Genomic DNA, 27,999 nt, shown 5'->3' on the forward strand with positions numbered 1-27,999 from the left:
TTGCGATTGCGAGCAAGCAAGTGATAATATAAACAGAGCGCTCAGCACAGGGCCTGATGTACTGAGCAGGCATGCAATGACCATGACCTCCTATCAGTAGTAGGAGTATTGGTAACTGACTGGCCTCTTTGTAAATGGTGCCTGTATTTTCTAATAATGCTTAGAAATTTATGTGGGTGAGACACCAAACCCTCTGAAGAGAGGAATAGATGAAACATGAAAATACCCCAATATTTGGATTAATGTGGAAAAGACTCAGTAAGTGAATCAATAAACTCTGAAGGGGAAGAATGACTTTCTCTCAGTTCTTTGAAAAGACAGAGGTAATACTTCATAAAGAAGACTCTTGATTGGCAGGAAGATGGACGGATTAAACAGAATGGTAACTTCAGTCTCTGGGTTTTTGAGGTTTTCCCAATGTTATGAAAACAATTGATATCGTTTAAACTAGCAAACTTTCCTAGTTTATAGAATACGAGGCAGAAGGAGAGAAATAGCTTGGTGTCCAGTTTCCCAACCTCAGCCCGGCTCAGGAGACCTCTGTGTATGGTAACGTTTATTATGAATTAAACAAGAGAGATTTGAACATCATATGGGATCTTTTGGGACTAAGGGGCAATTTGGGCGCAGCTTGTATTACAGTAAAAGATTGTAAAATGGCCAATCTTTTGGCATATTTAAAAAATTAAAAAATTTAAAAAATTTAAAATTAAAAAATGGCCAATGTGATTGGCTTATTTAAAGGCATTGAAGTTCTGCCTCATCTAAAACATTCAATCTGGCTAAGGAAAGTCAGTTCCTTGCCTAAAGTTTTGAAAAAACAAACAAACAAACAAACAAAACAAAACATCATAGAAAGATGTTGCTTGGCTCATCCATCACAAAATAGGGCACATATGCCACAAAGTCACAATTACCTATTTATTCTGGGATTAGACATAGGGCTAGACCAAGAAGAGATTAAAATGATCTGACTTCATTAGCTTCATTAGGGAGTCCCAAATTAGATTTTTGCAGCTAAATTCTTCATCCACTCGGGGCGAGCAGCTGTTGCCAGGCGCCGGGCTCAAAGGTAGAGCCCCCCCGCGCGGTCTGGAGAGCCCCTGCCCCCTTCCCCCAAAGCTGGCCTCAATGAACGGCTGCGGGAAGCCCATGGGGCCACATCCTTGCGATGTGGCATTGCTTTGACCTAAAGAGCCATTTCGAAGATTGTTTCCAGCAGAGACCCCACTGGCCTTCTCCATTATTACCGAGCCATGGGTTTAGCTCTGCGGCAGGTCCCGGCTGCATAATCTGCAAAATAAAAACGCAGGCTCCCTGTTCGAAGTGTGTTAACGATTTCAAGACGCAGCAGCAGGACATTGGCCCAATTGGGCCCCGTGCGGTGGGACAGGCCCGGAAGCCGGCCCTGCCTTACAGTCTGAATGGTTCATGAACTTATCATCGAGGCTGGGTTTCTTCTCTCGGGGTCTAACACACCCTCTCCAGATGCTCCATGGTTCAACTTAGCGATTTTTGACTTTACGATGGTGCACAAGCGATACGCATCTAGGAGAAACCAAATCTTGAATTTTGGATTTCAGTCTTTTCCTGGGCTACGGATATGCAGTAAGATCCTCTCTCCTGGTGCCGGATAGTGGCTGGGAGCCCCTAACCAGGATTGCCAGCCATCGTGAGAGGAAACAACCGGCACACTGAGCCCACACAACCGTGCTGTTTGTCACTTTCAGTGCAGCATCAACACATCACGTGAGGTGGTCAACACTGTGTTTTACAACAGGCTTCGTGTTAGATGACTTTGCCCAACTGGAGGCTGATGTGAGTGTCTGAGCACTTTACGGTAGGCTAGACTGAGCTCTGAGGCCCCGTAGGTTACGTATATTAAATGCATTTTCAACTTGTGATATTTTCAATTTATGATGGGTTTATTGGGATGGAACCCCATCACCAGTGAATAAAGACCTGAATTCAGGAAGCAATGGCTGAGGTCTGTAGTAAGTGTATTTTATACACAGTGCATACACGATTGGGTTACTTGCCAGGTGAGTACCTTTTTATTTATCTTGATATACATAAATACAGCATGATACAATCCCTAGAAGTTAGTAGTTACAAAAGGAAAAGCACCATCACAAACCAAAAAATACCCAAAGGGATACCAGTCTAGGGTCTAATATCTTTGAGTGACTTGGACATAGTCTAGAAGATCTAAATACTATTTACAGAGTTCTGGAAGCCTAAAAATGCAGAGCTATCATCTGATTTAAACAAACTTGAGGACTGACAAGCTCATGGACCAAATTCTACAACGGGAATTTTGTCAAAGATCTTTCTCAGCCACAGTAAATTACATTCCTTGGGCATCATGGTGTCCAATGAAGTAGAGACAGAATACCCAGACAAGTGAGCCAGAAGGTCATTTGGAACATTGTCAAGCCAGCGATGTGTCAAGGTGGCATAAGGTTTCCAAGCAAGTTAAAGGTCAATTGGGCAAAGATAGCACGAACTATCTTGATAACCTCTCTTCTTATAACTCCTTAACTATGGGCTTTCTCCTTCCCTCCTCTCTGCTTCTATATTATCCTTTCTTGGCAATTTCATGCACCCCCTTATGTTGAGTCTTATCTCCAAGAAGAAGGCTCAGGGAGGGACCCCAGGCCCTTCATCCCTGAGTGTTAGCTGTGCCTGGGAGCTACCTCAACCCTTGGGTGCCAGCTGCACCAGAAATTCAGTTAGACAGAAACAAATGCCAGGCTCCCACTCCCCCTGGTCATGAAAACTCAGCAGGCTTTAGTTTCTGCTCTTTTCCTCTGTTCTTCACATTCAACCAGATAACAGTCATGGCTCCACACCCAGAAGGTTTCTCGAATCTAGTTTCTTTAGCCATCTAGAGCCAGTCCTGTGACCGTCTCGAAGTCCTGGCTTTGCCTCCTTCAGCCACCTGCAGCAGATGACTTTCTTAAGCTCCTATACTCTCCTGCTCAAAGACCCTCAGCCCATCGAGTTACTTCCTTCACTTGAATTTATAGCTTCCTTAAACTGATCTTAATCTACCTTCAAGTTTTTTCTTCCAGTAATGAGTCCTTTGTGTGGATCTTACCCTTCAGCTCAACCACCACTCATGACTTTTTTTAAAGTTTATTTATTCATTGAGAGAGAGAGAGAGAGAGAGAGAGAGAGAATATCCCAAGCAGGCTCTGTACCATCTGCACCAGAGCAGGACATGGGGCTCAAACTCATGAACCACAAGATCGTGACCCCCATCTGAAACCAAGAGTCAGATGTTTAACTGACTGAGTCCTCCCCCCCCACCCCGGGCGCCCCACCACTCATGACTTTTGGATAGACTTGGTTCTTTCCTGTCGCCGTGGTATTTCTATCTCTTTCGTTAGCACTTTGCCCAGAAAGGCTTCCGCCCTGGGTTTGCGTCCCAGCAGAACACATCTGGGCCTGTCCCACGGAACCACTCCTAGACTCCCAGGCTGTGGTCATTTCCCCCCCGGGAGGATCTGAATTCCCATATGTTATACTTTACAAGGCACTTGTCACATTCAGTCATATGCAGAATCTTCCGTTCTAGATTTTACACGCAGCTTGAGGATAGGCCTTTTGTCTTGTTTTCCTTTCTTGAGCCCAGTAAATTACTGACTCAATAGTAGTGACTAAACAGAGAACTGGTAATCACAGATGTCACGTCCAGCTTTGCAATGTTTAATGTTGTTGTTTTAATTTTTTTAAATGTTTATTTATTTTGAAGGAGATAGAGACAGAGCGTGAGCAGGGGAGGGGCAGAGAGAGAGACACACACAGAATCCGAAGCAGGCTCCAGGCTCTGAGCCCTCAGCACAGAGCCTGACGCGGGGCTCGAACTCGCAGACCGTGAGATCATGAGCTGAGCCGAAGTTGGACGTTTCACCGACGGAGCCACCCAGGCGCCCCTGCAACGTTTAGTGTTTAATTGAGGCGGGACCGTGAGGGCTGAGAACTCGGTCCGTCGGTGCACCTTCCCGCCTCCCACTGCCTCTGCTGCCCCCAGCTCAGCCCACAGCAGCCCTCCTTGGATGGCTGAAACAGCCCCTAACCAGCCTCCCCACGGCCTCCGTGTCCTCCACATCTAACCTCCACACGACTACCAGGCGGTACTCTGAGAATACGTCAGTTCTCATCACCCCCGTGATGAGATAGAATCTTCCAGACTTCCTATACAGGAAAGGCTTAGGAAAGGCTGGCAGGAAAGGAAGACTAGCAGAATTGTTTGATGCTGCATTCGCACACCAAGAGACCGATTTCTAGTCAGGATAGAGAAAGTTTGAGGCTGCTTCGTGATGGCCGATGGAGAGAGCTGACGTAGTCCCCATCCACATGGCTCCTAGTACCTGTCCCCTACTGGCACGTGTTAAGTGGGAAGGATCAGAAAGGAGGTGGAGACTGGGTCCTGCCCTGGTGTGGAGTCTTCCAGAAGGTTCTCCCTCTTCCTTGTTTCGTGTTGACTTCCCTGCCGACTCTCAGCTCCGCTGGCCTTCGTCCCTCGCAGTCCCCGGGAGCCGAGGTCCCTCTCTTGTCCAGCACTTCCCTCCGTCTCTGCAAGGACCGGGAATTCTCGCCTGGCTCCTCGATGGGCCTTGTTGCTGCCCACGAGGAGGGACAGAGCAAGCTCAGGGGATCTACATGCAAGATGAGAGGAGCCAACGCTTCACCCATGAATGGGGGGAGTTCCCTTCAGTGGGTGCAACGGAGCACTCTCGTTTTCACAGGTGCAAGAAGAAGTTCTCCTCGGCTTAGGCAGAGACACAAGCTCTTGTAAAGATTGAAAGACACGCAAGAGCAGCGTCTGCTGGCGCCAGCTACCAGCAGTTCCGTGCACGTTATTAACGGGGAAAACACCTCCTTCTGGTGCTTCATGTTGGAGGGAGGAAGAGAAGCGGGAAACGGACTGGAGCACCAGCCACCTACGAGCTCTCGGTCTATCCTCAGACGAGCTGTGAAAGCTGTTGTGTTTCCCAGACATCCAAGACCGTAAGATTGTGCGTGGCTTCAAGGAACTTCTGTGGAAATTCTGAGAAATCCGTTCGGATGGAAATACCAGCATTCCTGTCCTGTCTTCACACTTCCTCTGGAAACGGAGCTGCACGGGGGCCCTTGTTTGCACCCGGGATAACGGTTGTGGATTAGTCAGTAGCCGAATGTTTAGCAGAGGTAACAAGGTGAGAGCTGGCCCTGGCTAACTCCCTTAGTATTGCTGGGCTTGGAAAAGAAGGGAGCCCGGGGGACGCCTGGGTGGCTTAGTCGGTTAAGCATCCGACTTTCGCTTAGGTCGTGATCTCGCGGTTCGTGGGTTCGAGCCCCGCGTCGGGCTCTGTGCTGACTGCCAGCTCAGAGCCTGGAGCCTGTTTCAGTCTGTGTCTCCCTCTCTCTCTGACCCTCCCCTGCTCATGCTGTCTCTCTCTCTCTCTCTCTCCTAGAAATAAATAAAAATAAATAAAAAATAAATAAAATAAAAAAAAATAAGGGAGCCCAGGCACGCTGCACAGCGCCCCTGGGGAGGGAAGGGGTCCCCTGGAAGAGACCAGCAAGTGCGTCCCGCACTTTGCAGCAACAGGTGTCCTTCGGTCCAACCCGGCAGCCGCCCTGCGCTCCTAGAAATCCTGCCCAGGCACCAAGTGTCACAGAGCCAGTCTGGCAGCGCAGTGGGAAGAAGTCAGATAATGAGTCAAGTTTTCACGTGGAGGCTGCCGGTCAGCTGCACGGGCAAGGAGGGCTGGGCATCGTCTGTGGCAGGGGAGGGGCGGTGGCCCGCCTTTCCTGTCCCGCGCCGGCTTTTCCTCGCTTCTTGACTTCAATTTTTCCAAAAGGTGACATTACTTTCCCACGTGCTTGGGCCCCAAATATTTTCATGATCTTTAAACACTTGGAAAATACAGCAATGTGCACATAGAAGAACAAAAATCTCAGACCACCGTCACCAGCGATGGCCACGGCTCCGTTCGATTCACTGTGCTCTTTGATGCACCTTGTTTTACACAGTTGAGATTATACTGGGTAGAATTTTAAGATTGTATCTTGCTTTTTTACCCCTGATTAGCTCATGGTATCATAAGCATTTTCTCGTCATAAAAAATTCTTCATACAGTTATGCGAGTGGGAAGTGTATATTATTAGCACCTGATAGGAGAATTTCTTTTAGGGAGAAATTGGCGATTCTTGAGAAAAAAGCTCTGGAGAAGCATGGGGAGGGGGGGATACTTTGTTAGTTGAGGCAGGGAGCTGAGGGAGCGCGTGCCTGAGGGTGAGGGGGAGCTGGGTTGCATAATCTGAGCCCCCTTGACGGACCCTCACAACGACAGGAAATCCCCCAAATCACGACATGCTTGTGGGGAGTGGAAGCTGAATGAGGCAGCCCCAGGCAGGGAAAAAGCACTTGGAAAGAAGGAAGCTCTTGGCGTCCTACCCAACTAGTGGCAAAGCCTTGCACCGTCGTAAACGGTGGAGCGGAGAATCAGGCCATGTTCATCAGATATCTGAGGGACAAGGGAGGGCCTCTGAGCGGATACCGGGTTTACATTTACAAACAGCCTTTTGATGGTGGCCTGGGGTTCCGTTAAAGGACACCATCATTTAAATAACACGTTGAAGAGCTTTGTGTTTGGATTCATTCCTCGGACATGGAAAGCACTAGCTCAAATGGTACAAGCCCTTGAAAGGGATCTGTTACATCGCCACCCGGTTGATTTCAAGAACGTCCCGCAAACAGGCAGCTGTGAGAGGAGTCTGTGTTCTCGGCAGAACTTCCCTGCTTTTTAGGATTTATTCCGCATGCCACTGACTCCAAGAGCCTTTTTTTCTGCCCAAGGAGAAATAATTTGTCCTATAAACCTTGTAATGTCTCCCTTTCGCCCCCCTCAAGGCAGTGATTATAGTTGACTTTATATTACTGTCACTAGCACACACCGTTCCCCTTGAACTTTACTCTAAGCAGTCGGAAGGTCCACTCTGCCTTCCTTGAGCTTGCTGTGCTGGGCCACCAATACTCCGGGTGAGCAGAAGCCGACATTTCTTGAAAACAGTGGGCAGCACCTGGCCCTCTAACTCTATGTCTCCTGACCCAGATTCCTAAGAGGATCAGGTTCTAAGAGGAGCTGCGATTTCCTTTGGCGACTGCAGCGCTGAGATGATCCCTGGGGGAGTCTGGAGAACAGGAAAGGCTGTAAACGGGTGAACGGTGGGCTGGTGTTCGGAAACAGGCAAAAGGCGGTGGGGGGGCGAGGAGAGCCCAGCACGGAGTGGGGCCGGGACGAATTGAGAAGGGGGGGGCGTCATCCCCAGGAGCGGGGGCTCAATGAGGAAACGGAGACTGACCTCGGTTCTCTTGCTGCCAGTGTTGTGGTTGTGGCCCCAGAACCCAGTTAAGGGGCCAGCAGTGGTTTCTCTGACCCTCCCGAGACGAAGCGTGAAAAGGGGGGTTTGGATGCAAAGCAGGGCAAGTTGGTGGACCCACAATTGCCTGGTAAATCCGCCCTCCGGGCTTGCAGAGCTGCGGCTCGATGGCTACATGTTAATGTGCAGAGAGGCTGTCTATTAAGAGGTGTTCCTCACAGCTTTCTTCTCGTCTCTGAATGGGCCCCGGGGCTTGTCGGTGACTTGGGAGCAGATGTGGAAGGAAGACGTAAGTCAAGAGTCAAACGTCGGTTTGACTGAAAACTGGGAAGGAGCGCGAAGACCGCGGAACCCCAAATCAGGATCTAGAAAGGCCCGATGAATCAGAGAGTGTGAGGCCAAATTCCACACAATGGAATTTAACTTGGGCCCCTCAAAATAATTGCACAGGGAAAGAGTGAGGGGCTGCAAGTGTCAGCGGCCGGAATTCCTGTGTGATGCCGTGTGGCGTCAAAAATTCCCACTTGATTCAACATCCGCATGTAGAAGACAGGAGGCCATGGTCACTCCGCTCTGCACCAGCGTAGGCACACCCCGGAATGTGACGTTAAACCCCGGGGTACGTGGCGGGAGAAGGCTAGGGGGGTAAGGAACAGTTCAAGAACCAAAAGGCTCACCTGAAAAACCAAAGTCTTGGAGAATACTTGAAAGGTAGTTTCCGGAAGAGGCGTCGTCTGGAGGAACGTACGAACGTATTTTCTAGAAGAAATAAGTTGTGGTTTGGGTAGACGGCCTTTCCTCCGACGGTCACAATGATCTTTCTCATCTCACATGTTTTTTTGTGCTACGATCTTGCCACTCTTTAATAAAGAAATCAAGTTTAATTATCCTTCCCTTGAGTCTAGGCTTCAGTGGACTTATTCTGACCAATAGGATCTGGTGGCGGTGGTGGTATATAACTTCTGAAGCCGGACCTGAACGGTTACACGGTTTTCGCCTTTGCTGATTGCAATGCTTGCTGTCGGGGTCCAGTGCTCGCCTCTATCACACAGCAATCGATGACAGACCTCCGTTGGAGGAGGAGACCCACCCAGCTGAGCCCTGACAGGGTATCTGATCCACAACATTCTGAGCAAACAAAATGGTGGTTGTTTGAAGCCACTATGTTTTAGAGCAGTATGTTACTCAGCAACAGATTACCGCAACCGAGATTAAGAAGGTAGACTATGGGGGCGGCCGGGGGGCTCAGTCCGGTGAGCATCCGACTTTGGCCCAGGCCGTGATCTCGCAGCTCCAGAGTTCGAGCCCCGCATCGGGCTCACTGCCGTCAGCCTGTCTGCACAGAGCCTGCTTTGGATCCTCAGTCCTCCTCTCTGCCCCTCCCTTGCTTACGTTCGCTCTCTTAAAAAATAAATTACAAAAAGAAAAAGAAGGTAGACCATAGCACCACACTGTTGACCGGCTGTTAGATCTTGAGCAAATCATTTTACTTCATTGTCCCACTTCCCTTTTCTGAGTAACAGGGAGAGCCAACCCCATGTGATTGTTGTGGGGATTAAACAATGCGTGAGAATCCCTCCGACTAATACCCAGCCTGTCAAAACTGGTCAGTACTGGAGTCCTAGAACGGTAGAAGGACTAAGAGGAAGAAGCTGTGAAGATCTAAAATAATTCAACTCTATTTTAAAAAACAAAATCCTGGAGTGGAATTGTCCAAACACGAGGTGAGCTGCTTCTGGATGTGGTGAAGACCCCTTTCCTGGAGAATTCCAGTCATGAGTGGGTGGCTCTCTGTAGAGTTTGGGGACTGGTGACCCGTCAACCTTAAGACTCTATGTTGTGACATGCTGAGGCCAAGCCTTTTTTCTCTTTTTAATAATTTATTGTCCACTTGGTTTCCATACAGCACCCAGTGCTCATCCCAACAAGTGCCCCCCTCCATGCCCATCACCCAAGCGGTCAAGTCTTTGATGAAGAAGGTACTCCCTGTGCTCAGCATGCTTTTCTTGAATAGACTTGAGCTGGATATACTAGAAAGAGGCACTCATCTGGCTGGATCATTACACTGTTGAGATTACCAACAGATTTTACCTGGCATGATGCTTTCTCATCAGCCATTGATGTTTCTGAACACACCCTCATGAGGTCAGCACCACCATCCTGTAAGATAAAGGACTTGCAGCAGAAGAGCTAAGTGGCTTATTAATTATTCAGTGAACCGCTTAGAGCACCTTTCTGCCTGTGAATTCAAGGCTGGGGCCCGAAGCCCGAGCCGCTCGACTTCCTTGCCCAGCAAGGTGGTACAGAGGCCATCCCGGCCTCCCCAGACCGGGGTGAAAAGGCACAAAGACGCAGCACGGACCTGACCCCTGACCGCACTCTTCCCCAGCTTCCGAGCTCAAGAAACAGCCCCACGTGGCCCCTGAATGACAAAAGGTCACGAAAGGAGGAGCTGCTTTTCAGAAGTTAACAAAGGAAAAGGAGGCCTGGCGGGGAAACTTCCTGTCTGCTACAAACCAGTAAAATGTCCCGGACCTGCTCCCAGGGGCCCTGAGAGATAACAACCCCGAAGCCACTAGCAATTCAGCTGGCCATTTCTTGCCAGGTCATTCTAGGGCAGGGCACAAGATAAGGCACGAGAATCAGGAGGGGCAGGTGCTCTGGGCGCAGGGGGGGGCGGGGGGGCGGGGCCCAGCTTGCTTCCTGTGCTATTCATTCTCTCCCCGCGCTGGCATCAAACACAGCGATCTTGGGACTCTAAATGAGGACAGGCTGACCCAAGAAACAGGGACAGGTGGTCACTTTGCGTCTCGCTCTGAAACCCCACATGGGGTATTTTAATAGTGTTCTCCATCTGTCCAACCTCGGGGGCTAATCCCTTCCTAATCTGAGCTGTAATATAATAATTGGGTAATCAGACAAGACACTCCAAAAAACTCGGGCCGTAGTTTTGCTGTTCTTTTTGGCTAGATCTCCCCTTGATTAGAGCAAAGTACAGCTGACCTAGAAATTTCCCATTCGAGCTTCAGTCTTTGCTAAACAAAAGCAGATACTCAGAAGACATACGCATGTTTAGAAAGCACAGGCCTCCTTCTTGAGGGTAATTTCAGTCACTGCTCGCTGCACATACAGGAATGAGCTGCTACGGGACCACATGACCTTGCTCTCCCTGCAAAATTTAAAAAAGAAGAAGAAAAGTGGGGCGTTGGGGGGGGCCCTCATGGTTAGCTTGGGCTAATGAGCTCACTGGTGTGTGTCCAGGAAACATCTCAGAATGAATACATCTGCTGAGATTTCTCTCTTTTGAAAAAAAGTAACAATGTAGTGGCGAGTGGCAAAGAAACATAAATGAAAGCTGCGTGAGGCAGGATCCGGGACTGAACCCAGAGCACATCCAGAAACCCCCGTAGGTGGTTAGGATCTGGGACTGAAGTAAGCCTGGCTATTTGGGGATTAACCCGTCATGGAAGAAAACATAGGTTTGTTTTTGGGTTTTTTTATTTTTTTTTTTTTCCAAAGGAGGAAAAAAACAACACTCAGGCTGCCAAGGCCTGATCATCCTGGGGGTGGGAACAAAGGTACTCTCCGTCCAGTTGGCTGGAGAGTTTCGCACTGAACTAAGCTCACACTGGGGAGTCTCCCGGTGGCTCTCAAGGGCAGTGTCCTAGATTACTCATGACAGCCCCCAGCACACAGTAGCCACTCAGTAAATGCTAATGGATGCAGTCTAGACGTGGCAATAACCACAGTCAGGTGCTAACTTAAGTCTATTTCAAACATTTGCTTTTTTAAAAAAATTTTTAATGTGTTTTAAAGGGCAGAAAGAGAAGGAGGCGGAGGATTTGAAGCGGGCTTTGCGCTAACGGCAGAGATCCTAATGCGAGTTTGGAACTGACCAACCGTGAGATCGTGACCTGAGCCGAAGTCGGACGCTTCACCGACTGAGCCACCCAGGCGCCCCTTACAAACATGATCTTAAACCGCTACTTAAAAGGCAGGGGAATTCGGAGTTTCTGAGACTGAAGTTGGAGCAGCTGAGAAAGGGAGCCGGCCATCCGGAAGGCAGCGTGGCTGCGACGAGGGTCATTTGCTCACGTGGATGCAAACCCCAGTGGGAGGGAGGAGCCTGGGCACAGGCCTCCCTTAGCTGCCCGGGCTGCGTCGTGCTTGTTGCCTATCTTCTGTGAGCTGTGCCAACCCGGTGGGTGACGCTGCCTTGCGTCAAAGAGCAGAAACGCGGTAGAATTTCCTTAAAGATGAGCGAAAGTACCCCCAGAGGGGCAGGTGCCTGGGCTTTAATTCATTCCTCGCAGCCCCTCTGGGCTCTCGCTCCTGAATTCCTGAGTCTTGTGGCCTCCGTAACACCTGTGGGTGTGATGGGCCCAAGGCCGAGGCACCCTGTCCGCACAGCCTCTGTCGTCTGGCCTGGTTTGGGCTTCCTCACGCCCACCTTGGTGCTGACAACTTGAAACGATCCCACCTGACTGTGCAACCTGAGAATATTTCCTAAGAGCAGCTCCGGCCAAATAGTGGCCCGGGAGAGAAGGGGAGTCTGGGGGGTGCTGAGTAACGGGTGCCTCGGGCACAGAAACTGGACAGCGGTAGTAACCGCAGCGTTTGCTCGTATTCTATCCTGCGTGGGATCTTGGAGAGCCCTCGGAGGCGCCCCCTGGAGAATGCCAGCAGACCCCGGGGGTCTCACATACGTGTGCCTCCATCTCGTCTTCTTGGCCTCCGCCGTTTTCTTTCTTGTTTCCTCGGGCTGGTGGCGGTACTGTTCCCTCGCTGCTGGCAAGCCCAGAAGTGCCATCTGTGACCTTGAAGTCTGCCAAGGGTCTACACGTGCTGGAGCAGCCCATACCCAGTTTGAATCCACCAGAGAGAGTCCAACCACCGCACTGTGCCGAGGGCACTGGTGAGCGCGGTGAGGGATAAAAGCGAGGCGGATGCTAGCCCGTTGCTGGCAGTGGTGCTTGCTGTGGGTGGAATGGTGGCTCCAAAGATACGCTGAGGTCCTAACCCCTTGATACCCGTGAATGTGACCTTATTTGGAAATAGGATCTTTGCAACTGCGACTAAGATATAAAATTATGAGGTGGTTCTGGAGAGGGGTGGGTCCTTACTCTTATGTGATTGGTGTCTTATAAGAAGAAAGGAGACAGATACTTGGGGGAAAACATCACATGAAAACAGAGGCGGTTTGGGGGCGCCTGGGTGGGTCAGTGGGTTGTGTCCGACTTCAGCTCAGGTCATGATCTCACAGCGCGTGGGTTCGAGCCCCACGTCAGACTCTGTGCTGACAGCTCGGAGCCTGGAGCCAGCTTCGGATTCTGTGTGTGTGTGTCTCTCTCTGCCCCTTCCCTGCTTGTGTTCTCTATCTGTCTAAAAAATAAATAAATGTTTTTAAAAAAAAGAAGAACATGGAGGTGGTTTGGAACGATGTGTCTAGAAGCCAGGGGATACCAATGGTTCCCAGCAAGAACCAGAAGCTAAGAGAAAGGCAGGGGAATGACCCAAATGCCAGCGTTGCCAACTTGATGGCCCGCGCCCCTGAGACCCACCGACATTACAGATAAGTGCTCCTTTTGCTCTTATCTGGTCTTTTCTTCACACCCCCTTGCTCTATGATCTGGGTACAAACCCATGGGGGCTGGTCCAGGGTGACACCTTATGCACAGTGACCTGTGGAAGCCAGGACACCTCACCCCCTGAGCTTTCTGGTTACTCCAGAGCCAACATGGGATTCTGTCGTCTCTTGGGATGAGCTAGCTCTCTCCCCCTCAGCAGCCTCAGCTGTGTTCCAGGGCTAATGTGGAAAATTACGAGTTGGACTGGGCTTTTCACATCGCGTGTTACTAATTAGAAATGAATTTCTCCTCTGCGTAAGCGTATACCCAGAACAGCTATTACCCCACACGGAAAGCTGATGCTCGGGACAGACCAGGAATCAAACTCCGCACGAGAGTGCATAAGAACTTCAGGCCAGCTCAGGCTTCCTGTGCGCGGACCTCTCTGCTCCTCCTCGCCGCCGGGCCCTCACCTGGAGCCTGAAGTTCTGCAGAAAGGAGGGTACAGAAAAAGCCAGTAGCGTGGGCCCCTCGGCCAGGGCACTCACATATTTCTCCCCTGGCCACTGGGCACTTTGCCTTGTGGTCTCGGCTTGCGTGGGGCCCATGGCACCCCTGGGAGGGCGAGGGCCGACAGTGGTTACACAGACAGGGCTGACTTCAGGATGAGGCTCAAGGTTGGCAAAGCTGGGCTCTTTCTGATGGTCCTCTTAACAAAGATATTTGAGGGTCTTCACTCAGCTCGCCGCAGAGGACGATTACGGTGGGATGGGGTGGGGTGGGGTGGGGGTGGAGAGGGACAGAAAGGGGAAGCCAGCTTTGCCAACTGGGCTGGGGTCCAGAGCAGGCTGAGCGGTTCGGGGACAGGCAGGTCCAGGATCATTTCCAAACGAAATCATGGGGCGCCTGGGTGGCTTAGTCGGTGAAGCGTCCGACTTTCGCTTAGGTCATGATCTCGAGGTTCGTGGGTTCGAGCCCCGTGTCGGGCTCTGTGCTGACTGCCAGCTCAGAGCCTGGAGCCTGTTTCAGAGTCTGTCACTCCCTCTCTCTCTGACCCTCCTCTGCTCACGCTGTCTCTCTCTCTCTCTCTCCTAGAAATAAATAAAACATTAAAAAAAAATTAAAACCAAACGACATCAGCTAAACATTGCTTTACAGACCTTAGCAAATGTAAGGTAACGCCGGGGGCCTCCTTGATGGGAATGCTGTGACGAGGGGAGGTCCCCAGCAGCGGCGGCACCATGGCCTTTTCCACAGAGTGTTCTGGGTGATCCCCCTCAGATAGAAAATTCCACCTACTAAGCTTAGGACAAAGGCTGGGGCTAGGAAATTGACGATGACGTCATGACGATGGTAAGCTTTCATACGATTCCTCCTGTGTTTCTCTGATCTTTTCTCTTGTTCTGATTGTCTTCCCCCAAAGACGCTGGCTACCCAGAGAGAAAAGCTGCGATTGAATAACAAACACTCCCTTGTGCCAAAAAAAAAAAAAAAAAAAAAAGCATGCACATGTCTCCGGCAAAACCTGTTTGCTGTTTACATTTGTGAAGTATCCTGTCATTCTGGAACAGCTTTTTTCCTTTTTTTTTAATTAAAAAAATTGTTTAATGTTTATTTAGTTTTGAGAGAGAGAGAGAGACAGAGTGCAAGTCGGGGAGGGGCAGAGAGAGAGGGAGACACAGAATCTGAAGCAGGCTCCAGGAACTGAGCTGTCAGCACAGAGCCCCATATGGGGGCTCGAACTCACAGACCGTGAGATCATGACCTGAACCAATGTCAGAAGCCACCCAGGTGCCTCTAAATTTTTTTACAAGTTTATTTATTTATCCTGAAAGAGACAGAGACACCATGAGTGGGGGGAGGGGCAGAGAGCGAGGGAGACGGAGAATCCCAAGCAGCTCTGCACTGTCAGCGCAGAGCCCGATGCGGGGCTGGAACTCAGGAACCACGAGGTCATGACCTGAGCTGGAGTCAGATGCTTAACCGACTGAGCCACCCAGGCGCCCCTGGAACAGCTGTTTTCAGAAACATTTCTCCTCAGCTTCTTTCTACTCGAATTTTCTGTTTGCTCTTTCAAATGGCAGAGTGGGGGGTGGGGGCCATGGTGGAGTTGGGGAGAAGGAATGAAAGGAGAAAACATAACCCCCTACAGGGATGCTTCTGGCAAAATGATCTTCACTGTCATGATCTGTCTTTCAGGGACTAAAGTCACCAGTTTGTACAAACGCAGATTTTGCTTCCCCCACTCTTACTGTGAAGAGTGATTTAAGGGGGAGCGATCCCTTGCTGTGGTTCCAAACAATGACCTTTGGCTTAAACCTGCCACCGAGCTGGGACTCTTAACCATCCACCTCCCTTGCTGGCTCCTGGGCCCTGGGAAGGGGTGCTCTCCCCATGTGTCTGGTTCTTCTGGTAAGGCCCGCTTAGGCTGGCCACACTCTCCTTTTTCTGACAGTCCCCATAACAAGGACCTTGGGTTAGAGGACATCTGAAGACCCCCATCCACACCAGGACTTCTAAAGCTCCCTTAGCCGGAGGCCTGGGATGGTTCCGAGGCTCTTTGCCTTCTTCTCCCTCGGGGTCAGGGACTGAAGACTGCGCTGTCCCTTTCTTTTTGTTGAAGTCCTGTGTCTCCCAGGGAGTGAGATCCATCCCAGGGTCCTGGCCACAGTTTTCCAAGGGGACCCGAGGATTCTCATGCAAATGAGACTCACTGGGGCGTCTGGGGAGGTCAGCTGTGGAGCAGCCCAGTTTCTCGTGCCAGGCTTGGGGATGGAGCAGGGGAGAGTCTGTATGGAGCACTGCACGATCGCAGCCACAAATGCCTGGGGACTCACAGTTACGCAGCAACCCGCCAATCAGAGCAGTTGCACGGTGCGCATGAAGAACTGGGAAAGACTTTCCGGAAAGACTTTCCACTGCCTTCAAAAGGCCGGTGAAGAAATAACCAATGCATTTCTCTGTACAGATCTTCACAGCTCTTGCCTCTGGGCGGTGATGTGACACCTGATTGCTCACGACAAGGGGCAGTTAGAAGTGGCAAAAGAGCCGGGTCTTAATGTTACACCCTGTCCGGGAGAGACCAATAATTGCAGACACCTGGTTGGATTCACATGCGAGAATGAAAACCTCTCCTGAATCCAAGCTTCCTACTTTTTAAATTTTATCTAACAGTGTTCTTGATCCAAAGCGACAGAAAAGGGCAAGTGTACAGCTAACAACCCCAAGGCCTAAATTCACACCAACTGGGTTCCGTGCTACAGGAGCTGCCAAGGCCAATGTGGTAGTAGTAAAACTCTGACTCCAAGCCATAGAGGATGGGGTTTCGGGGTAAAATGCAAAGGTCATAAAAATGAGGTTCGAGGGGCGCCTGGGTGGCTCAGTCGGCTGAGCATCCGACTCTTGATTTCGGCTCAGGTCGTGATCCCAGGGTTGTGAAATGGAGCCCCGAGTCGGGCTCCGTGCTGGATGTGGAGCCTGCTTGAGATTCTCTCTCTCCTTCTCCCTGTGCCAATCCCCTGCTCAGTGAGCATGAGGGCTCTCCTCCTCCCCCCCTCCCCAAATCTCTCTCTCTAACAAAAAAACAACAAAAATGAACCTCGAGATGATTAGGGGAAACATGGATATTCACACTGACGTAAATACCACATATTGCTAAATAATATTTATGAATAAAATAAATGGTATACGGTAAGTATTATATATTTATCACATTATTAAATAATACTAAATATATATTATATATGTGTGTGCACCTGCTTCTCCAAATTTCTTCTTTTTTGCTAATAACCCTCCAGCTAGGTTGCTGAAATCAGGTGTCAAGGTTATTGTAATATATTAGCAGTCACCTTGGAAGTCAGATCACAGAACAGACCCCCAGACTGGGCTGTTCCCTGGGCCGAGGGTTTCCTTTTCCCCAGATCATGTGGGTCCGAGCAGCCGCAGACACTCCCGGACACTCCGGAGGCCGGCAGGCGCGTCCCTGCCCCGCAGGGGGCCAGGGCTGCAGGAAGGCCTGGGGGTGATGGAGGGGTAGGGGTGGCAGCAAGGGCGGGGGCGGGGGGGCAGGGGTAAAGGGAAATGAAGAAGAAGAAGGCAGACCCTGCACTCCTAGGAGCACCTGTGGAGTGGCCCTGAGCTTCTCCACCCCCGCCTGGCCCGAAGCCGGCGAGGAGCGGCTGCCGGGGCTGAGCCCGGGGGCTGGAGCCCGCGGCGGTCCCTCGGGCGCGTCCGCACCGCCCTCGCGGAGGGCGCCCCCTGGAGCCGGGCCGGAGGCGGCGTCGGCGGCGGGCGAGCGCAGGTGTACGCGGGCTCGGCCCCCGGAGGGCAGGGGCGAGACGCGCGCGGCTTCGGGACGCCCGCGGGAGGCGCCCCCGGGTTGTGTCGGGTCGCATTTCTTTGTCCCCGCTGGGGGAGCCTCGGGACCCGCGGCGGCGCTGGCGGCCGCGGAGGAGGGAGCCGCGGGGGCCGCGACCGCCGGGGCGCAGCGCCATCATGACGCCGGGCCTGCCCGCGGCGGGCTCGGGGCTCTGCGGCCCGGCCCCGCCGCGCACGCACGCAAACCCCGCAGCACAAAGCCGAGCCGGGTCGGAAGCGGGTTAGGGGATTATATAAGCCGCGGGCGGGAGGCGAGATGGTCTTTTCGGCGTGTTCCTCCCGCCGCGGCGGCGGCGGCGGCGGCGGCGGCTCGCGAGGCTCGGGCTGACGGGGGCCTGGCGCGAGCCCACGGCTGACGACAGCGGCTTCGCCCGCTCGGTTTCCATGGCGACGCGCGGGCGCGGCGGCGGCGGCGGCGGGGCTGTCAGCGAGCGCGGCGGCGGCGGCGGCGGCGGGGATCGCGCGTCCGCGGGGGTCTGCGGGAGGAAGGCGGAGGCCGGGGCCGGGGCCCTCGCGGCAGACATGGACTCGCCCTGCGACTGTGCCGCCGAGACGCCGGCCGCCGAGCAGCCGTCGGGGAAGATCAATAAGGCCGCTTTCAAATTATTCAAGAAGAGGAAATCGGGTGGCACCATGCCCAGCATTTTTGGGGTCAAACACAAAGGGGACGGGAAAGGCTCGGGTCCGACGGGGATGGTGAGGAGCAGGACCCACGACGGCCTGGCCGAGGTGCTGGTGCTGGAGGGCGGCAAGAAGGAGGAGCCGCGCGGCGGCGGCGGCGGCGGCGGCGGCGGGGTCCGGCCGAGCCCGGGCGCCCCCAGGGCGGGGGGCTCCGCGGCCCCCAGCGCGGTGGCCAAGTCCCACAGCTTCTTCTCGCTGCTGAAGAAGAACGGGCGGCCGGAGGGCGGCGGCGGCGGCGGCCGGGGCGAGCCGGCGGACGCGAGCAAGGCCGGCGGCAAACAAAAGAGGGGGCTGAAGGGGCTCTTCAGCAGCATGCGCTGGCACAGGAAGGACAAGCGGGCCAAGGCGGAGGCCAAGGGCGAGCGCGCGGGGGCGCCGGGCGGCCGCGTCCCGCCGGGCTCGCTCACCGCCAGCCTGGAGTGCGTCAAGGAGGAGACGGCCGCGCCCGCGCGCCAGCCGGAGCAGCCGAGCGGGGACGCGCCGCCGGAGCCAGCAGGTGAGCCCGGAGGGGGGCGGCCGGGGCCGGCGCCCGACCGCCGCCGAGACGCCGCCAGCCCCGCGGCCCCTAAGGCCGAGGGCGCGCGGGCCCAGGACGCCGCGGGGCAGCGGCGCGCCGAGAAGCCCCGGGCAGCGGCGGAGCCGGGCGCGCGCGAGGCGCCGACGGCCGACGACGCCTGCAGGACCGGGGACGCTCCGGGGCAGCCCGTCCCGCCCGTCGACCCGGAGCGCGGCGGCGGCGGCGGCGGCGGCGGCCGAGCGGCGGCCGCGCCCGACCCCTCCTCGGCCGACCCGCCCTCAGACCCGTCGGCCGATCGTATTTGTTTGATGTTTTCTGACGTGACTTCACTGAAAAGCTTTGACTCTCTTACAGGCTGTGGAGATATTATTGCAGACCCGGAGGACGAGGCAGGTCCCAGCTGTGACAAGCACGCCCCCGGGCCGGGCCGCCAGAAGCCCGGCGGCGTGCTGGCCTACCAAGGCGGCGGGGAGGAGATGGCGAGCCCGGAGGGGCTGGACGACACGTGCCTCCAGGAATTCTGGGACATGCTGTCCCGGGCCGAGGACCCGGCCCCGGGGCCCCCGGCGGCCGCGGCCCCGGGCCCGCAGGCGGCGCCGGAGACGGCCGCGGACGCGCCCTCGGGCAAGCCCCGGAGGCTGCCCCGCAGCCCCGCCGAGCCCCGCCCCGGCGAGGAGCCCGAGGCCGTCGCCGGCCGCGACGACAGCCGCCGCGGCGCCGCCACGCCGGGCCCCGAGGACGCGAGCGGCGCCGAGCAGGCGGCCGTCCCGCGGGACGCGCCCGGCGGCGACGCGCCCTGCGACCCGGACGCCGAGCCCGACGCGGCCGCCCCGGCGGCCGCCCCCGCCGGCGAGGAGGCGTCCTGCCCGTCGCGGCTGAAGCCCGTGTCCCCGGGCGCCATCACCTGCCCGCTGCGAACCCCGGGCAGCCTGCTGAGGGACTCGAAGATCCCCATCAGCATCAAGCACCTGGCGAACCTTCCGTCCAGCCATCCCGCGGCGCCCCAGCCGCCAGTCCGGAGTGAGATGCCCAGAACAAAAATCCCCGTGTCCAAAGTGCTGGTCCGCCGGGTCAGCAGCAGGGCCCTGGCTGGCACCGCCATGCGGGCCGCCGCGTGCCACGACGGGGCCAAAAAGTTGTGAGGTCCCCGAAGCCGACGTGGGCGGGCTCTCCCCGGAAACCGCTAACAGAAGTTTCGCTTCCCGAGAAGAAAGGCTCTGATAAGGCCCGTCCCTGCGCCGCAGCCTGGACCGAGGAGGCCTCTGCGTGGCAAGCAGAGGCAGGAGACGCCGTGGAGGGGGTGCTACGCGGGGGGGATTGCCCCTCCAGATAAGTTCCCTGCGAATTGTTTTCAAGCACTTTTAATTTTTTTTTTTTTACACCTTTAAAGAAAATCTTTGTTTTTCCTTTTTGTTTTTTGTTTTTTGTTTTTGCTTTGATGCGCTGAACACTTGGAAGTCACCTTTACTTGCCTTTGCAGAAAACAGGACTTAACCAAACCTAAGTAGGCATCGTGCCACGATATGTGGCCGTGCCAGGCTCCACAGAGGGCCGGGAGAGCCACTGCCAAGGCCAGAGGAGCCCTTCCTCTCCCAAGACACCTTCTTTCCTTCCTTCTTTTTCTTTCCAGGGAAAAAATGGAGCTTGAAAGAAAAAGAAAGAAAAGAAAAAAAGACCCTTTGCTGTATCACTGTGTGGGAAGTACTCTCAAAGCTCAAAGAGCCAGGTATTTACCTGAGGGGCAGAGGGGACCGTTGATTGGCAGCACATTTGCCTACTTTCGGTTGCTGGGTATGCAAATAGGGCACTGTCTGTCACTAGGACCATAAAGGAGCAGTTTGGTTTGGTTGGCTTAGATCATTTGTTTGGGGAGAAATAAAAAGCTCAGCAGAGCGGGTGTTTTTCTTTCTTTCTTTTTTTTCTTTTTCTTTCCCACCCAGTGAAGAAATTAGGATCAGGGAAAGATTTCACTAAAACGCCAATAGACACAGTATGTTAGCATTTATAACCTGTAACCTTTTCATGTGTACATAATGCATATTTTACAGTTTATCCAGCTGTTAACGTTTTATAATCTGTCAGTAACCTCGAATTTAAAATCTGGTTTTATAACTAGTTACGACTACTGTCCCTGAACTATTGCTGTTCTTTTGTGTTCTGAAACCTAAAGCGATCCTGTTTTTGTTTTATATGGGTTCTCTAGCTCTCAATGCAGGAAAGCAAAAACAAAGTCTATTGTGTTGACATCCCACAGGAATGGTTCTGTCTTGTCTTGGGTAAGAGCCTATTTGCTTCTCACCCCCTAATCCTGGTTTTCAGAGATTTTTTTACCTTGGTTATAAAAATTTTGGGTTCCACCATTCTATAATGTGGGGAGTCCCACATGAGGACCATATACAGACAAACAATAGAAAATTCCAGTGTTTCATGGTAGTTGACTTTTGCTTTCTGGACTTACGATCGACACAGGTACGTTCAAAATATGACACTGGCAAGCGTTATGTGTCATAAACACCATGCCAAGATTTGTTTTTTTTTTTGAAAAGTGGCTTCCTGATATGTTGTTTTCTATTATTTTAGATGAAGCATTTATTTCAGAACGGGTTACCATATGCCTGGATAGTTTGAGTGATTAACTGAAGCAGTTCCTAGAATGCTATTAGCCTCTAATGATTATATAATACCTCTCTGAAATGCACTTCAGTGTGTTTAATCAAAAGATCAGAGCTCCTACTAGGAGTTGATTCATGGTATCAGGAAGATGAGATATTTTCAAGCAAAACTACATGTATATGACTGGCATAACCGCTTCTATATAGCTCCCATCTTCCAGAGAGATTGCCTAAGTAATGAACTGATAGCACGTGTTTTTGAAGCTTGTGTTGTTTCATAGAGGAAAGAAAGAGGCAAGTTAAGTATATGGAAACCTATTTTCACTGTACAGAAGGAACCAAATAAACAGACATCAAAGGAAAGCAAATTTGAGCCAGTAGCATAAAGCAGATTCTTCTCCATTTTAAGTTCGCAATGGTTCAATTAGAAGAGGTGGTAGAGATTTGTTGAATTTCTTTATTCGTCAGATTGCTGGCTCTTACTGCATTGTGTCAGGTCCTTAATGTATTTCAAAGCACTGCTTTAATATTGAATTTCCTTATATAGATGAGGTCCTATAATCAGACATAGCCTTAAGCACGCTGAACTCACCACCAGGGATTCGTAAAGCCACTCACACGCACACGTGCTGATGCACTCAACTGTGCGCAGACTAACAGACAAAGGCATCTACTGTACACTTGGAAATATTTTACAATTCTGCCTTGAGAAAGGGATTTAAATTTGATTTCACACCGATAGCACTAGTTAGACTCCAGATGCATTCATTTCCCCCTCGTGAATGTCAAGAACACAAATTTCATTCCTAGCTGTAAAACAAAGGATCTTGATCTTCTTCTTGTGCATCTTCTTGTGAGGGTTACATTCTCCTCTGTGTGAACCCACGACAAAGTTCTCTTTGCTCATTTGTTCAGCTGTACAGGAAAGTTCAGTGTACCTGAAGTACTGGTGAGAATATTGTAACAGAAAAGACAGTCTATCGAGAAATCTATTCTATAAGCCCTGGACAAACTATTTTTGCTTTCACAGTTTTGGGACTTATTTCTGCAATTTTACCACGATGCCTTGTCTCCTTTTGTAAGGAAAGGCAAGCGCCAGCAAAGCGTACCTTCGTTTCCTCTTGCCTGTCAATTAACCAGTTATGCAAGATGTGAAATATGTCTCCTTTGTATTCTTTTTTCCATATGTTTTCCATTAAAAAAAAAACAACACCTCTATATATTTAAGAATTCCACCCATGCCAGTCAAAATGAAGGATGCAGGCAATTAATTAAATGGCCTCAGCAGCCTGATAGGAAATCAAGGCTCAATGCAGGAAGCCTGGATCATAACCTCTTCCACTCCTAGAAAAGGAATCATAGTTGCTTTTTTTGTGTGTGCCGAGGGCTACTTTCATTCATGCTCCTGGAGATCGGAGAGGTTTGGCTTTTTTTTTAAAAAAGCATTTTAATAGATTTATATTCCAATTATTGTGCATTTCCTAAACTGGCCATATTTGCTGATTTTGTTTTAAATGGGAAGGATTCAATGTGGGCTGGTGATACCTTTGCTATGTGTGTATGATTCTTAGATGCTTGGTTGATTAAGTCTGTTTAGTCAGACAGCTGAACAAATTAGGAGAATTAGAGAGGAGAAAGTCAAATCAATTGTTGGCCCTGAATTTATCAGTGAATGTAATAGCTCTGCACAAAGACAGCCTGACTTCAATACCTACATTCTACAGACGGTGTTACTTGAACTACTCTGGCGTCCATACTAATGGCAGTTGGATGCTCTGATTCTTCCACTAGCCCTGACTGGGAGAAATTTCACTCTAGCATTTCCGATAATCGCCAAGAGGACATAGAGTTTTACTGTTTCACCTAATAACAGCAATGACATATAGGACATTCAGGACTTTCTTTAATACGTTTTCCACAAATTATCTTCCTCTTTAAATACAAAATGTTTAATGCCCATGAACGTGATGATCTACTGAGTTTAAAGGGTTTCTTCGTTAATCTCAGAAGTAGCTGCGAAGTGTTTGCACTTAAATGAATAATATTCAAATTGCCCTTTGCTTACACAGTTACCAAGGTAAAAAGGCTATCTTAGGTATCAAGATTTCTTCTACTGATCTGAGTTTTCATTATTTACATCTTTGTCGGATTAGTTTTCCGAGGCTCTTTACCGTTGACTTTGTGCACAGAGATTGATTAAAGTAGCTTTCTTTCCCCTCTCCGTAGCCACCATGTTTGCTTGGTGCCCTCAGATGGCAGTAAGGGGACACTTCTCGTGAGGTGGCGTGTTTTGACACTTGCATGGCAGAACACATTTCCTGATGGTAGTCATTCCGGATTTCTCTCCTGAATGATGACAATCTGGCCTTGGTCCCCTGTGCTCCGTTTCTGCTGAGGCGTGTTCCAATATATTTGCATGTACTTTGCGATCCTTCTCCTTCTTAAGAAACTAATTAAAGAGTTTTAAACTCTCACACATAAGGAGAAGCCATCACAGTTGCCTCTTCTCACCACTGGCCATGGCCAGTTAAAAGTACCTGAATCAAATAAGAAGAGAAACCCACATACCTCGGCCCTCCCCATCTTCTTCCCTCTTCTCCGGGCAGACCACGGGGTGAACGACACCCTTCTTGTTTGTGGAAACTGGGTCTCAGGAATTTTTGATTCCCTGCACATAAACATTCATGACAGTTTGGGACCACAAGCTAGCATGGCCGACCGGTGGCTTATATATCTGTGTGGGAAAGCAGGAGGCAAGCATTTGCCTCATAAAAAGACGTGCGTGTCACGTTGGCAGGTGGGAAGTGTGGTCAGTCACGCGTCTGGCCCTGAGCATTTTCTGATGGCTGTCGTAAGTTGCTTCTCAAAGCCTTTGCGCTGTGCTGCTGATGTAGACAGTTTGTTGCAAAAATGTCACTTATAAGGAACCTTATTCACTCCCTGCAGGTAATGCTTTTGAGGAGTGATTCAGCATGATAGTTTCGTGATTATGGAAAGGAGGCCCTTCTCAAACTGGAAAAGGAAAGGTTAAAATAGTCACGAAGCCTCCAGAACTGAAACTGGACACATTTTACGACCTAGAATTACTTACATTCAGTGCAACTTGTATTCAGCGGTCATATACTGTATCTGACGCTTCATAAAACTCCCTTCAGTTTGGAGTTCACACATGGCTGTACTGTGACTGGACTCTCTTAATAGTCATTAAAAACATCCTTATTTTATTTTACCTACTTTTTTTCTTTTTTTGCATTTGTTGCTTATGGTTTGTGGGGTGGAACAGAATGCGGTGAACTTGAACAAGAGTGGTATGGATTAAGCCACACAAATTCCTCTCAAAATAATAATAGTAATTACAACAATGATGAACATTTGTCGAGTCCTTGTTAAGTGCCAGGAATCACTTGGAACTTTGTAGATACTTACTCGGTCCTCTTAGCGGCCACGAGGGCTGGGCAGTATTACTTCTCTAATGTGCCATCTTTCATTCATGCTTTTTGTTTGCACCCCATTCCAATGTTATCCCTTCCCCTTCCCTTCTTCCTCTCTCTCTTCTCCCCTAGTCTCTGGGAGAGGAATATAAAGTCTTCTGTAACTTAGGGTAACACAAGAGCTAAAAAGTACTTAATGCCACGACCAGCTCACTTCTAATAGAAAAAGAGCTAACCCAAGCCATCAAGCTGGAAATTGGTTTCGCGTCCGAGACGATGGTGCTCACATCGCTGACGGAGGAACCAGGCACTGTTGTACAGTTAATAGGCAAACACTCTGCTCTTTTTTTGACAGTATCCTCTCTTTCTCGGGACGAACATCAAAAATATAGACAGAAATCTCTTCTGTTGTCATGGTAACACTTCTTCCCTGTAGGGTTTCGGTCATTCCAAGCACGCTGCACTTGGTTTTCCATCATAAACACAGCCTAGGCTCGCTCTGGGTGTTCCGTGTGGTTCATTTAAGTAGGAACTAGCTGAGCGATCCCTTGCCTTGATGCAATTCTGAACTTCAGAGACGAGCTCCTAGCTCTTTGTGAAGTAGGGCATCCTACGTTCCATCTACAGCCATTGAATTCTGGTGCGTATTTCCTGATTCATTGATCCATTCAACTACTATGTATTGAAGACCTCTCAGTCAGTCACCGTGAATTTGAGTGTTGTCTATTGAAGTGAAATAACTAACATATACCATGTGTTTTCTCTGTGCCGGGATGATGCTCTGTGCATTGTTATTGCCACTGTTCGTAGGAACTGTGCAGGGGGGATATTGGCTTCATCCAGCAGAGGAAGAAAATGATGCTCACAAAGGTGAAATGCTGTGTCCCAAGTCGCCCCTTTCATAAGTAATGGACAGAATTTGAACAAGAAACCTAACTCTATAGCTCATGCTTTAATTATACATCTTTTTTTTTTTTTTTTAGCCCTATGATTCCATTTTCACAGTAACTTGTTTTAAGTACAAAACTGATCACAGTTCTGAACTGTGAGAGCCAAACCAGATTTTTATAACAGTGGATACCATTAAACTGATGACTATTTTGACTCTTTGAGTTAAAAGCGAACTTGCTTTTTTGTTTTTGTTTTTGTTTTTAATTCTTTGGTGGCTTTTATACATGCAAGTCTCAAAGGTCTCAGAGCCTAACAGGTTTTTTTCTCACCTGGGCCAGTCAAAATTGTGGACTATATTCACCAGTTATTCTAGAGCCACACACAAGCAGGTCTGCATACAGATTTCGTAACCTGACGTCTGTGTTGTCAGTAACAAAACCAAAAACCATCTCAGTAGTGAATCCACTAGGTTGCAAGCTAAGTTTCCTTCCACTCTGATTCTGTTCATACTCTCGTATTTAGGGGCAACCCATTAGAAATTGTAACATGGTCACAATGAACAAGGTGATTGTACTAACAGATGAGCTGCCCACCCTTGGTAAAATGCTTTTAAAGTGAATTTGAGACTTCGTGTTAATAAGATTCAGTCGAAGATTTCAGTAACAGGTGGTCATTCTATTGAATCGTAAACTGGGGTAATTTTTGGTAATTACTCAGTAATTGGTAGAGTAACTTTCTGCTTTGTGTGGGAAGATAATATTTTTAATAAAATACAGCCTAGGTGACTGGTTATCGGAGACATATTAAACTTTCTCAGCTACCTACCTGGATCGTCGAATAAGCTGAAGCAGAGATACTAAAAATACCTGGTCAAACTGCAGAGGGACCTAGAGCTGACACACAGCAAGTACTTGTAACATGCCATCAAACGGCCCTAGGCAGCCTAAAGGAATTAGGGAACCTTCTCAAATATCTACATTGCAACCATTCCCCCCCCCCCCCCCCCCCCCCCCCAGTATACAGCTGGAGAAAGGAAGAGAAATGCTAACGAGGTAACAGATAACATTGTTACTGCTTTTAGGATGAAATGAACTGAACTTGAAGGATCTGAGAGGGGTCGTTTTATCCAGAACATCAGGGAACATGGTTTTGACGTCATAGGCAAAGTAAACTTTTGTCCTTTTTACTTGACTCCAGCTATCTGCCAGGCTCAATGCTAACTTCAGGTTTTGACCAAGTTATTTGTATGAAATATCTCAGCGTAATGAAGGGAATCGCAGGTTATTTGAAAATTATAACAAAGAAGACCCAAATGAGAAACTCCATTTCTAGAATTAGTTTTCCTGAAAGTCAGGCGTGTCTTTGAGGACAAGCTTTTGGCTGTATTATTTTTGTGCACAGGAGGGAAATTATTAGTAGGTTTATAGATATTATTTTTATAATAGAATGTTAAATCCCCCCCAAACATCGACAATTGTCTCCTAGAACTACTCTATGTTTTTAAAACTTGTTTTAAAAAAGGATTCTAAAAAGCAATAGGATCTTTTCTCCTTTCTCCACTCCAATGATTTAATGGGATAAATGAACCAACGTTTATATTTTTAAGCCTGTAAATATTTTATTTTGGGTATTTTGTATATTTGTTGATATAATTCCATTTTGTGCATATGTATCATTGTGCATGTTGCTGTTTTTGATAGAGCCACCCTTTTAATGAATGTAAGAAGCTTGGACTAATAGCACTTTTCTTGTTTCATTCAAACATCTTAAAATGAAAACACAACACTGCCATTTTAACTGTTGGGTTTCATTCAGTCAATAAATTTTGTTTGTCCTTTACATTTAAAGTGAATTCTGTAGGTTGTTATCTTTTCAGGATGAATCTGGTTTTCCAAGCCTTTCCATTCTTAGAACTGATACTGATGGTGGCGATAACGGCCAGGCGATGTGTGTGTGCAGGAAATTGGTGGAAAACCCGCCGGCGGGCCCATATTTCTTTCCACACTTTGCAAACAGGTGAAAACCTGCCTTGTGCCTTTTGAAAGCCTCGTTATTCTGATGTGGGTCTGATTTCTGAGCCTTTTGCTTAAAAAAAAAAAAACCCTCCATTTCTCATAAGCATAGAGGAGGCCAGCTCGTCTTCTGGGACTGTTAGGATGAACCAACCAGAGTCTTTTTTGAAACGTTATTTTCTGGGTTTTATGTTGTTCTGTTTTGGGGGGGGTGTTAAAAAACAAAACTTAACTGAGTAAATTTGAAGATCGAAATGGCTTCATTCAGCAATTTCTAAATTAGGCAACATCCCTTCCAGCAAGTGGAGAGATACTTTGAGGAGTTGTACAAAATAGAGGGTTTTTATAAGAAGGATTGTGGGGCAAAGAATTATTAGGAAAAGAAATACAAAAGGAATATTTCAGGGGCACCTGGGTGGCTCAGTCGGGTAAGCATCCCACTTCAGCTCAGGTCATGATCTCACGGTTTGAGAGTTCCAATCCCGCGTCAGGCTCTGTGCTGACAGCTCAGAGCCTGGAGCCAGTTTTGGATTCTCC

At 50.0% G+C, this 27,999-nt stretch overlaps 1 protein-coding gene across 1 annotated transcript; it reads left to right on the plus strand.

The window, feature by feature from the left end:
* The first annotated feature begins 17,702 nt into the window (after positions 1–17,702).
* AMER2 (APC membrane recruitment protein 2) lies at positions 17,703–21,003 on the plus strand. The gene is made up of 2 exons (XM_039254756.1): positions 17,703–18,495; positions 18,871–21,003. The coding sequence occupies exons 1-2, from the start codon at positions 17,703–17,705 to the stop codon at positions 19,656–19,658; spliced, it is 1,581 nt and encodes a 526-aa protein (XP_039110687.1). The 3' UTR covers positions 19,659–21,003.
* Positions 21,004–27,999: the final 6,996 nt, after the last annotated feature.

The sequence above is a fragment of the Hyaena hyaena genome, unplaced genomic scaffold (genome assembly GCF_003009895.1).
Source record: "Hyaena hyaena isolate Hyena2069 unplaced genomic scaffold, ASM300989v1 scaffold_11, whole genome shotgun sequence".
Taxonomy (NCBI): domain Eukaryota; kingdom Metazoa; phylum Chordata; class Mammalia; order Carnivora; family Hyaenidae; genus Hyaena; species Hyaena hyaena.

Excerpts from the sequence above, each read along its gene's own strand:
- AMER2 (XM_039254756.1), top strand. The coding sequence starts at position 17,703 with ATGGCGACGCGCGGGCGCGGCGGCGGCGGCGGCGGGGCTGTCAGCGAG. Across the intron at positions 18,496-18,870 it reads CGCGCCGCCGGAGCCAGCAG|GCTGTGGAGATATTATTGCA; the intron begins GTGAGCCCGGAG and ends ACTCTCTTACAG.